Source organism: Drosophila eugracilis, unplaced genomic scaffold (genome assembly GCF_018153835.1).
Source record: "Drosophila eugracilis isolate 14026-0451.02 unplaced genomic scaffold, ASM1815383v1 contig_2088, whole genome shotgun sequence".
NCBI classification, from domain to species: domain Eukaryota; kingdom Metazoa; phylum Arthropoda; class Insecta; order Diptera; family Drosophilidae; genus Drosophila; species Drosophila eugracilis.
Window position 1 is genome coordinate 2484141 of NW_024572964.1, and position 12935 is coordinate 2497075.

The 12935-nt window shown below is 45.1% G+C and overlaps 1 protein-coding gene across 11 annotated transcripts in view; it reads left to right on the top strand.

The window, feature by feature from the left end:
* Positions 1 to 12935, top strand: part of LOC108107685 (supervillin) — a 116370-nt gene that overhangs the window by 18984 nt on the left and 84451 nt on the right. For 10 of the 11 annotated variants that reach the window (XM_017215277.1, XM_017215281.2, XM_017215274.2 and 7 more), the window contains exon 2: positions 7385 to 11438. In XM_017215277.1, coding sequence (XP_017070766.1) covers positions 7547 to 11438 — 3892 coding nt within the window. In that variant the 5' untranslated portion in view covers positions 7385 to 7546. Of the gene's footprint in view, positions 1 to 5303; positions 5416 to 7384; positions 11439 to 12935 lie in introns of those variants that run through there. The other variant, XM_017215276.1, reaches the window with a different exon arrangement.

Genomic DNA, 12935 nt, shown 5'->3' on the forward strand with positions numbered 1-12935 from the left:
CTGCTGCTGAAATTAATTTTTATGCCTTTTGCTCTAGCATGCAAATTGCCGGCTTCCTTCTGGTCTAGTCTGGTCTAGTCGCTGTCTAAAAACATATGCCAAACTTGGCCTTGCCCTGTGGGCTCGTAAATAACAAGAATCATTTGATTCGGCGGCACACATATAAAGGAAATTCAGGTTGCCACAATCTCTGATTCAAAAATGATTCATTCCCCAAAGATTCGCATTTCTCATTCGCAAATCTCCCAGCGCTGAACAGGTGTACATATATACGCAGATCTCGACGGCATTAACTAAATATATTCCTATTCCTATGTGATCTTTGCTTCTATATATTTATAATATCTGCACATCTCGATTTTCTGCCAAAGAAATTTCCTCTGGCTTTCAACTTAACTGTCTGTCAGAAAAGTAAAGAAAATTGAAAAAGAAACGCGCACAGAAATTCAAAATAAACACTAAGTGGAAAATTGAAAAATCGAGAAGGAAAACTACAGAAGCTTATGGGTGCTGAAAGAGTGATTTTGTGATCAGTCACTGGCTAGTATATCGAGTAATACGAGGTGTGTTCAAAAAGTAAGGTGACTCTTCAAATTTCGCGAATTTCAAATTTTTCGATTATCGAAACCTTTTAGAAGTTATACGAGGTGTGTTCAAAAAGTAAGGTGACTTTTCAAATTTCAAATTTTTCAAATTTTTCGATTATCTTCAGTTTTGGGAACAAGAAAAAGTCACATGGGGCCAAATCCGGTGAATATGGTGGCTGAGGCATTATTGTGGTGTTGTTTTTGGCCAAAAAATCCAAATCCTTTGATCCATATTTTTCGATAGCAAAAAATCGCCGAGCTCGCAAAATAACTTGTAACTTTACGCCTCTCACAACCAAACAAAAGAGGATGTTCCATTGAAACTTGGTACAGATGTTAGGGAAGAGTGTACCAATATAACAAAACAAAAAAATCGATAATCGAAAAATTTGAAATTCGCGAAATTTGAAGAGTCACCTTACTTTTTGAACACACCTCGTATAAAGTAATATCAAAATATTAGATCAAGTTGACAAATCATTCTCTAAAAGAACAGAATTTAAATCACAGAAATGTCTTTAAAAGCACTTTCTATTATATATAACAATAGATATCATATTAGTTACAGACTTTACTACATATTTTCTTTACAAATCACACTTTTTAAAATCTAAAACATTCATTACCCAACACCTCCATTCATTAACACACCTCCAAAAACCAAACACAGAGATGCCAAAAACTGAACATCTCGTTTGGCTGCTGCTCAATTTTCGTGTGTACGCATTATAAACAAAAAATGATGATGTGAATTTGTTTTTTGGGCCATGGCAAAAAGCATTTCGAGTATTTTAAACCGAAGAGATATTACGGAAATAGCTGGATGGCTGTATAGCCAAGAAGATGCACGTTTCTTTCGTGTTGTTAATGTTGCTCAGCCATATAGTGTGTAATTTTGTCGAACAAGTGCCTTAAGCAATTCATAATTAATTCCGGCATACGCCCCGTTTGACATTGGAGTTGGTAGAGCAATTCCCTTTCCCCTCGATTACCCTCTGTATTCAGATGGCTGGGTCAAGGTCTTGAGACTGAAAGTATTCGAGACGTGTTAATGGCTTGTTAATCTCCCAACGCAGCACAAAAAACGAGTTAAAGCAACTTGAAAGCGTGCAAAAAATGCATTTTCTGCCTTGTCTTACAGTAAAATGTTCCGCTTTGTGAACTGTAACAAAGATCGGGCTCTGTGTTTATTTTGAAATCTTTCCCAGCTGTAGGGAGTTTTCCCTGCAGAGCCCTAAATGATCATAAAACTTATACGACTTTATTCGCTGCCCATGCCAAGCTAAACAAACATTTGAAATCGCCCTTCAAAGGCTTTGTTCTGTGGGTTTTGACGTACAAGGAAAGCGTCTTTAGTTCTTTCTACAGATGCTCAGAATTCTTTGAACAAACTCAGGAATCTGTCAAGGCGTTAATTGTTCAACCAAATTGAGGCGGAGAATCAATTTAAGACGTTTCGAGTTGAAGTTTCAGATGCTAATTGAACCCGCAAGTTGAAGGAAAAAGCTGATGAATTGGTTTAAGACAGAAATGCTAGCCTAGGTACCTTGTTAAGTAAAGAACAGCCTTAAAAATGGAATAATAATTAGTTATTTTTGAATATATGCAAGAATTATTAATCTTCCACTTCATTGTGGTTAATGAAACTGTTAAAACATTATTAAAAAGCCTTAAAAAACTAGTTTACTGAATGAGAATCTCTTTAAACCATCTTTAACCTACTCATAACCGTGAATTTCTTCATTCAAAAACACAAATCTCTGGCTTAAGCATCGATTGAGCCATCAGCAGTGGCCTGGACCTGTTGCTCCGATTAACATTTCATTCATCCGAATCCAAATCCCACGACTCCATATCCAATAACATAAGCTTACGCAAAAGGCCTTCAACAGTTTCGCGTAATTATGCAAATCCAGTGTGTGTTTCCCTATCGAATCAACTTAAACTTAACTAAACGCTACAAATTAGCCGGCTTTCCAACTCAATCTACCTCCGATCTCTGGCCTTATAATCTGACAAATAATTTTCATAAATTTAAATACATACTTTGCCACCTGCTTGTTAGGGTCTCCGCGTTTCCCAACGCACATTTCGGAGCAATTAAAAATCGATTTACATGTGTGTGTGGATCAAATGCTGATTTCTTTGGCTCACACTCGAATTTGGGTGAAAATTAATGACTTCCAGTGAAAGTCTGGGGTTTTGTATAACAAACAGTCGGAAAGGTAAAGTGTAAACCAATAGCCAAAGTCCAGGGGGACCCAGAGGGCGACTGGGCGACTCCCCAAGATCGCGGCTTCTCTGAGAGAAAAGTTCAACGCCCCGCGACATTTGAAAACGAAAGCGAAGAGTTTCTGTTTGTTGTCTTATTATTACGTTATGTTATGTGTTTTTTTTTCTCTTTTTAAAATATGCAAAATATCTTTCCATGCGTCGTCTACGCAGAATTTTTATTTTCTTATGAAATTACAGACGCCACGAAATGGGAGGCAAAACTAAAAACACTTTTTATGCCTGCGGCTCGGCTGCTTTCAAAAATTGTTTTTCGTTTTCATGGTCTGTAAAAGTTGGGCGCTGGGCAGGGGAAAAGTTTGCTGAATTTATGGAAATAAGAAATTTTTGAAAACATGTTTTCGTTAAGTGAGAAAATGGCGTGAAAATTGAGAGATTCGTAGACATTTTTTGGGAATAATAAATATTATTCCAACATTAGCTCAAGCGTAAAAGCCTCTTTGGAATATCAAATCTAGAAAGAACCTTCTGTAATTTATAACCAAATCAGCCTAACAAATTCTCACATTTTTGGGCTTCTTCCCTGACGTGAAAAATGTACAAAATATGCATAATTAGAAATGCGAGAAAAGCTGGAAAGCGATGTTAGCTAAGCGTACTTCCTGGTTCAATATGATACCCGTCAGATACGATACACCTTTCTGGGATAGCCTCACGCGAGGCACACTCGAAACAATGGGAATGTAGCAACATCAACAATATCACGCACTAGTCATTAGCTCGTCGGGATAAACAAACATACTTGCAGCCAAGAAATGCAACACGTGCTGTGCATAAATAATAATAATAAAAGAGTTGGGGGTTGAGAGAAGTTTTTCCAGCTGAGTTGGTCAGTTCTAATGGCCTGGCTATTGACCCCGCGCTTCTGGCCAGAGAAATTAGTATAGATTATGCACGCTTGAAAGCCAGCCGAACCGCAGAGAGACAGAGACATTCGTTTGTTCGGGGCCATCCCGAATGAATTAGAAGTGGAGCCCAGAAACCACTTGTTTCTGTCAGCCTCAAGACTTCAACTTCTCGCAGAAATTTCTTAATTTCTGTTTGCGGCTTTTTTGCTTTTTTGGTTTTTTTCTTGGTTTTTGGTTTTGCATAATGTGTGTGATAAGCTTGGGGGATTTGCCGCTCTGACACAGATATTTCAACTTCTTTTGATGGCGATGGAGATACTTTCGCAAGCGGATGTGGCAGATACTTAAAACGGCATTCAAACTACAACTACACATGGCTGAGTTTATAAATACTTTCCACAGCAAATCCCTTGCTAAGTACATTGCTTTGAAGTCCCCCACAAGCCGAGCAAAAATATCAAATTGAAGTCATTAAAGATGTAATTAAAATTCGTGTTTCAGTTCATTAACTTCTCGCTGCACAGCTGCGAATTAGCGAAACCGATTTAAATACATTTTTATTACTGCAGCATTTGGGAGCGAATCCAAGGTTATCCGAGTTTACTCAGGTAGTTCTCTGCCCCCTCAGTTCCAAGGGGGAGGAGTATAGTGACCCATATTGAGGCGTCTGATCTTACCTAAGTGTATATATATAGCAAATGTCCGTCTATAATTAGATGGAACTCACTTCACCCACTTTCGAGTGCACTTTAGTTTCGCCGCTGTCTAGATCTTCCGCATAGTTCGTGGTTTCTGTTCGCTTTTCCAAGCTGCCTAAACACTTTTCCTACCTTTTGTCCACAGATAATTGCATTAGCCATCGCTTCTATACGGGCCGAGTGAATCATTTGGACATGTTTATGTGACACAAGTGGAACATCTTCGATCAGTATTATAGGAGAGGCTATTTTGGGGGAACATTCATAACCAGAAGTTGGTCACCCTGCTTCCTTCCCCTCAGATCGAAATGAATGGGCTTGTTAATCGGCTGACAGAACAAGAGACAAAACTTGACATAGACTGAATTTTCTATATTATTAAAAGAAAACGCTGCCTACTACTACTTTCTGAGTGCATGAATGCTATGTTTCTCCCCCCATTTGGAGGATGAATGTACGAACCGCCTTCACCTGAAGAGTTTTCCCTGCCCACTTAATTGAATTGTGTATTTTCGGCCTTAATTAAAAGCCCCGAAGGCGGGGGTAAAAGTTCATTGACTGCCCGTGGTCGTAATACACTTTTAATGATCATGATTTTGGGGAAGCTAGAAAAATCAATTTAGTTTATTTACTTAATTGAGATTTAGCCTAGGGCCTAAGGGACTAAACTGAAGGGATTTCTTATAGAGCAACACCGCCTCTCTCAGTCCCAGCCATGTAAAATACACTCTTGGGAATTCTTCACCCCATTCGCAGGTTCGTTCTCTTAAGTTCTGTAGCTGCTCTTGCGTCCATTTGAGGAGCTTCTTTTGGGAGCTTTTTTCAGACGCCTTCGAATCGATCTTCACGGAAAGTTTTTCCTTAGCCATAATCAGTCTAGAAAGCGCGCGTGCTCGTGACGGATCGGTTTGGATCGGATCGGAACGGATTGGACCTCTATATTCGTAGACCTCGAAGACTATATCGCGCGAATTTTGTATTTTCCTCCCAGTTTGTACTTTTTTTTGATGCCTGTTTTATTTTTAAGTTTTCTCAAATATTTCTCGTTTTGCCCGTCTCTTTTTTTGGGAATTCGGATTTGCCATTTGAGTTTTGGGAATCTTGTTCGGATTCGCAGCTGGAGTTGCGTTCGCCTATTAATAGTTTCCACCCAGAGAAACAATCGCACGTTTGATATGTGTTCCTATTGTTGTTTTTTGTTCGGCTTACGCCATTGCGTATGAGTGATTTGTGTTGTTGGCCATCTTACTCGGCCGCATATGATTTTTTACTGGCACATTGCCCGACATTACGCAGCTGTTTAGGCGACCGTAAATTCTCTGTTCAAAATTCTCATGTAATTTACATAAATATAGAGTCTAAATCAGAAATAATAATGAGTCTCTAAATTGCTGATTGTGAATCACGAAAGAGATGTGCTTCGGGGAAGTCTTGCATAAATTTCCATCCGTTAGTCAAAGATGACAGGCGAGGGAACTGCGACCGCAAGATGGGACATGTGTTCTGTGAAGTTTTTGAAATTCTGTTGAAAAGTTCTTAAAATTTTTACGAGACTTTGAATTGTTATGGAAGACAAATGTAGAAGCTTTTTTAGGTGATCTTAAGAGATCTGTTGTTATGCGGTTGATCAATTTTTATAGATTTCAAGCGTTCTTTCTATAAACTATAAACACCAGATGGAGGGGCTTATGAGAGTGCTAATAAGGCAATATTTTCCATGACAATTTGAAGGGATCCTCGTCTTTGTTTCTATATAACAACCATATCGAATATCATTCGACACCAGCATAATCTCATTGGGCTTATGCTTCCCCTCGTTCTCATTGTTTACCACTCTCGGAAGGGAAGCAAGTGTAACCCTTTGGTGTCTTCTTCTGGCCGAGATCATTTGCCGTCATCCTTAGCTATTTCGAATGGCGTCAGCAACGGAAATGATGCGTCCAGATCCCACACACCGCCTGTTGCCCCAAAATCAGACCAATTGCAGAGCTTTCTGTATAAACAAATATCATATATGGGCCCTCCCCCTCGAATTTCACACGCAATTTGGTTTATTTTCGTTTAATATCCTCGAAGAAAAGAAGAAACAAATTGGAAACCGGAATGGAAATTGTACGGAGAGGGCTGTTAAATAAATTAAATTAATTAGTTTCATCATTTGTTTGCGCGGCCTTTCAATTGGCAAATGGCAAATGGGGTTCTTCGATAAGATTAAATAGTTTCTTCGTTTTGTAAAGAAAAAGCTTTGATGGATCATGAAAGAATTGCCTGAATTGGTTCCACGAACTCAACAATACATTATGCATTATGTATAAGCAAAGATAAGGGCATTATCTAGATAGCTTTTTCAAAGCCGGCTTACTAACTACTCTGCTAAATGTCTAATTTGTAATGATAATAAGAGGCTTCCGTTCTGGATTCACTAAAAAGTACAGACAAGTACAGCGTGGGAGCTGTATGCAAATGGGTTTCTTTTGGAAAATGAATAGAAAAAGAAAAACTTGACAAGTTGGAAAGGGTTTACCTTAGATGTAAACCTTAAATCTGGGAGTTTAGTCTTAAATCTTGCAATATTTTCTATACTTTTGTTAGACACTTCTGTTCAGCATTAGTTAGCTTAATTTACGCATAATTTTTAAGAGAGAGAGAGAGAGACCAACGACCCTGAATTAGATGAAGTTATATCTCGAGTTGTCATGTAAATGCAAACGACGTGAGGTCGTAAAAAGCAGCAAAACCTTTTAGATAGCCGCGAAGATCGTTAAAGGCTGACTGACTGGGCTTGCTTATCTAGAGGTCTGTGGGCCAAGTTAACACAAGTTGGCACTACGTAATCTTATCAGCCTCTCGGTTCCGCGAGTTGCGGGCAAATAAACCATAAATTTATCTTGATTTCCATTGAACAAAAAACAAAAAGCAAACCAAACTAAACTCTCTATTTCTCTCGATTTGTTTACAGACTGTTCAAACCACTTGGCGGCCTCAGTTGCCGCTGCCCCGGGAGCTTCAGCTGACCAATGACCGGAACAGCGCCGACGACCACGATTCGAAGGTGATCACGACCACCACTACCACAGCGGACATCCATCATCACAATCAGGAGGACGAGGAGGAGGAGGATATGGATAGGCTAAGGGGCAATCACAGCATAGGAGGATCCTCGCAACAACTTTCCGGCAAACAGAAATGGTCTTTCGGCAGGCTCTTCCGCAAGAAGAAGGAGGCTGAAAGTGCCTCCTCCAGCGAGGAGGATCGCAAAGCTGGTTTTGTGCCCGCCCAGCGTCAGTCGGCCAGCAAGCCAAAGGGTAAACATGGCAAAGGATCGCGAGGTAGCAGCAAGTTCGATCACATCGTGGTGAGTCCGCGGCAAGAGCAGCCTCCACCACATCCTCCGCAACCGCAGCTCGACAACGAGTTCTTCCTGCCCTTGGAGACCATTCAACCGGAACCCTACTACCAAAATCAACCTGGCTATTACCAGCGCTCCAGCAACTCCCTGGACAGGAGATTACTCCTGCAGCAACCTCCTGGTGCTCAGGGAAATGGTTACCAGCAGCATAAATCCCGCTCGGCGCAACGAGGCCCAAAGCCACCAGGAGCTCACTCCAGCGAAGAGGAACTGATCTCGTTGAACTCCTCCACGTTTTCCAAGTACCGCAGCGACGAGAGCATCCATTTAGGTTCCGCGGCTGGGCAAAGTCGACGCAGTCGAGCAGCTCGCAATGAGAGGTACTACAAGAGATTGTCCCGAGATGGCGAGCCAAGTCATGGCGGAGTACCAGTTGTTAACCAGCAGCAGCGGTACAAAACCCAGCCACTGCCTTTGTCCATCTACCAACCAACGAATGCCTCCAGTGGCTATGTGCAGTGGCAACCGCAGCCACAGAAGAACCTTCAGAATGCGATGCAGAGCGATGGAAAGCGAAGCATCAGCTACGACAGTCACATCCATCTGCAGAATATGAATGGGAGGATGCAGAGTAAGCCATTGCCACCACCACCGCCACCCAGGGATCCTCTGAGGAGGGTGCATGTCGGTGGCTCCGGGCAGATTGGTTCCAGTTCGGGAGACCTGCGACCCGTGTCCTACGCCTTCGACCACAACAGTCGTTGCGCCTCTGATGATCGTATTTGGCAGCCACCTCACTACCAGTCGGTGCACTCGCTCAACTCCCAGCCCAGCTCCTCGATAGTCAGTGCTCCTGTGAGTCAGCAGCAGCCGCATCACAGGAGATTCATAACGCGCTCTGAGAGGAATGCGAATCCTGGCAAGCAATCCCTGCCCAATGGCATTGATTTCCACTATGTGGCAGATGCAACACCACGCTCCAGGAAGCCCATACACATGATGGAACCAGGCAGGGTGGACAATACGGGAGTTCCAGCATCCAGTGGAATATTGCGAACCTCTAAGAGTGGTCTTCCAACGCCGAATCCCGCTCCCCAGCAGCCTTTGACCAAACCGCGATCTTTCTCCAGCTCGCGACTGAGTGAACTGAGGACTTACCCCATGCCCATGTACTCCGAGGTGCAGAAACCAAAAAGGAATCCGCCACCGACTAATCCTTCGCCCAATCAGGATAACATTGTTTGCGGAAGTCTCCACATTAAACCCACCCAAGAACGGGGTAACCAAAACTTTGTAGAGATCCGCCACCGGGATGTTCAGAAGACCAACTCGATGCCGCATCATTATCAGAACAGGCGATCTGGCGAGGATTTGCCCAACAAGTACGAGGAGTATGTGGCAGAGAAGAGGGAGCAGCATCAACAAGCACCTCCACCAGTTTATCCGGAGCGTAAAATGAGCACGCCAGCTGTGGCGCCACCGCCACCTGTCTACTTCCCCCGCAAAAAGCCTGCGAATTTGGAGGAGGCCATCAACGAACTGGAGGCCATTTACAAATCCCTGGGCCTAACAGAACCAGCTGAATTCAAGCCGGAACCCAAGCTGGATATGGTCTCCAAGATGCGAGTTCCCACGCCCAGTGACTTTGAGAAGTTCGCCTTGGCGCATGCTGATGACTACGAGGATGAAGATTCGCCAACCGGAGAACCTGATCCAGTCAGAGATGACGTGGCCTTCAGGAACCTACAGTTGGCCAATCTCCAACATCGTTCCTCGGAGAAGCAGCCACCATTTGGCATCCCAGTGGGACCCATAGTGCCTGCTCCGCAGTCCGATTATCTTCATGTGGAGCCAGTGAGGGTGAAGAAGAAGACTGGCTCTCCTGACATCATTAAAGATGATCTGGCTGTGCGTTCCTTGAGAAAAGATCCACCTGGTCCCAAATCCAGCTTCGTCTATCCCATGCAGAAGAAGCAGAGGGCCATAAGAACCCAATCAGCGAACATCTACAACCTGATCCAGAGAGATGCGGCGAAACCTTCTGGCGGGGATCTCAATAGCTACATTGAGCTGTCCCGCAACCTGGAGAGAGCTGGCAGCATGTCCAATCTGCAGGGTGACGGTGGCAGTGATACCAAAGATGTGCCCGCCACACTGGATCTCCTCCGTAAGCTGAAAGCCCAGGATGAGGAGCTGGATTTGGCTAGGAAGCATCATCCCATCCCCTTCAGGCATCCAAGCCAGGGAGGAGCTATTTCCCAACTACCAGAGCGACTGACCAAAGAGGATGCACCCAGAACAGCGCCTGTGCCTGCTCCGCGAAAGAGCTTGTCCCCGGAGCCCATGATGGATGATGCTCTCAACAAGATTGCCCAGGATGCGCAGGCCAGCAGCATTAAACTGAGTCAGGAACTCCATGAACTCCGCAAGGAGGCTTTGATCACAGCTGCCAGGCCCAAGTTGAATGCAGAACAACAGAGATTGGAGGATGAACTGCAGCAGATTGAAGCTGTCTCCGAGGCAGCCAAGCGATGTGGCCAAATGCTGCTGGAAACTCTGCCAGATGCCGGACAAGAGGATCAGGAGGCTCAGGATAAGCCTCTAAGGAAGCTACACAAAGAGGGCAAACTTATCCGGGCTATCGACGAGGTCTCTGAGGCGGCAAATGCAGTCTGCGAGAAGATCCTCAAAGACATAGTGACCACGGAGCCACCGGTGGTTGTACAAGAAGCTCTGCAGGTCAAGCAGACCACAATGACAGGAGCCGGAGGCGAGCAACTGGTGATGCCGCACCTCATCAAGAAACTGGATCCCATACAATCCGACAAGATCGAGCACATAGCCAGGCGTTGCATGAGGCAGCTCAGCGAACTGGCCAACAATCCGGATTATGACAACCTGGCCAACTGTAATATGAGCAACAGCACCACCAATGCAACGGGCGGTGCAGCCGCTGATGCCACTCTCGTTTGTCCCGTTCCAGAGAATCACGCGAAGAGCCAGACGCTCGAGGAGATTGACAAGATCATGCAGGAGTGCGAGCGTCAGGCGAAGAGCAGCAGCTCAACCAACACCACCACCGATGACCAGCGTACCACAGCCCCCAGTCTGACGAGTGGGAGTGGCAGCGGCAGCGGGAGCTTCCCACCCAATGTGAGCACCACCGCCAGTTCGTTCAGTTCGAGCAGCGACTGTTTGGCCAAGTCGTCGAGTCCATCGCGCGCCAGCCGTCCGCTCTCCTCGAGCATCACCTCCTTCAATCCGTACTCCTCCAGCGACTACATCAAGTCGCAGAGCAGCGATTGCCATGCACCCAGCACCGATCCGATCAAGACCTTTAGCACCACCTCGTACGAGGGGCAGTCCACACCGCAGAGCACTACCATTAGCACCAACACGATGAGCACGAGTCAGAGCAATACGATCAGTAGCACCACTAATCCGAGTACGGAGTCCAAGCCAACCGATTCCTCGGGCTCGCCACCACCGCTTCAGTTGACCCCAGTGGGTGAGCGGAGGGGCAGGAACCGGGAGAGAGGAGCCTCCTGCTCCTCCACATCCTCACCATCGCAGTACAACTCCAGCGAGGAGCTGGCCGCCATTTTTGGCATCGAGGAGCAACCGAAACAGCAGCATCGCAGCCGGCTGACGCATAATGCCACAGGTAACGGAGACGATCCCGCCACCGCTGAGGCCCCGAGTTCGCCTGATTCCGAATCCGCCAACGCCAATGCCACTGCCAATGCAAATACCAATACTACTAATCCCGCCCAGCTCGATCCAGCTAATAGCGCTACTAATCCCGTTTTGAATGTTCAACTTGATGTTACTACTAGCACCTCCACCTCAGCCTCAACCACCCATCCAACCTCTAACGATAATGCTAGCACTTGTAGTAGCCATAGTTATAAGCTAGAGACGATTCCGGAGCAGGATCACGAGGAGGTGGAGTCCACGCTGAAGCTGTCGCCCAACTTTAATCGGATCTATGCCAGCAAAATTCGCATTGTCATGGATCGTGACGAGGAAGAAAGTCTCCTGCCAGAAGGAGGAGCGAATGGTTCTCTCACTCAATTCGATTCTTTGAGTTCTCTGGAGGAGACCTCCTCCAATCCGGACTCCGGGAATGTAAGCCTCACGGATTTTCCTCTAGCTAACCATGCGAACGCCTCATTGGAACTGCAGACCACCTACAATACCCGCTTTCAAGTCAGGGAGCATTACGTGTCGGAGGTTTCTATTAGTGCCTCAGAGTCCACGGATGAGGAGCAGACGGATACCGAATGCTTAGGAGCTAGTGATCGTTTGGGGGCAGAAGACTTTCCGCCTTTACCCACGGAAGAAGAGTTAGAAGAGAGCCTACGGGAAGAAATAGAACTTAACGCGGTCAGGGAGAGTAGTGAAGAAACGAAGCCAACAATTGGAGAAGATAGTTTAGTGACAGAAGAATTGGTATCTGTAGTTGAAGAATTGAAACTTAACGAGACTATTAGCCTGAGCCAAGAGGTGTACGATCTCACCACTGAGACTCTGCAAAGAATTACGCCAGATGAGGTAGATGGGTTAAGTTTTGCCATTATCGAAGTTAACGAAAGCTTGCTTAACGAATCTGCATTTGACGAATTGGAATTCAAACTAGACGAAACAGAAACTGAACTGGACGAATCGGAAGTAATTGGACGAATGCTTGAGGCTTCTTTTGACGAGTTAGACGAATTAGAACTTGAAGAGTCAAAACTGGACGAAAGTCAGCTTGAGGAAGAAAATCCTAACGAAAGTCAGTTTAACGATACATCTTACAACGAACTAGATAGCATAGATCTGGACGCCACAGAACTTAACGCCACTGGTCTTAACGAAACCTCTTACGATCAGTTGGAGGAGTTAGAACTCGACGAAAGCGACTCGGTGATGCCGTTCACACGCCGCAAGAGCACCGTCTACGAGACGCCCCAACTCAACCTGAGCATTTCCGAGCTGAAAGTGAATTACGAGACGGAAGTGGGGCAAGAACCACTCGGCGAAGCCATCAAATCGATTGACAATGATGAGCATACTGAGAAGGAGAAAGAAGGCAGTGAGGCAAAGGCAGCTGGAGCTGGAAAGGAAGGCAGTGTAACCGAGAGCCAGACACATCGTCGCAAAGGACTTCCGGCGAATC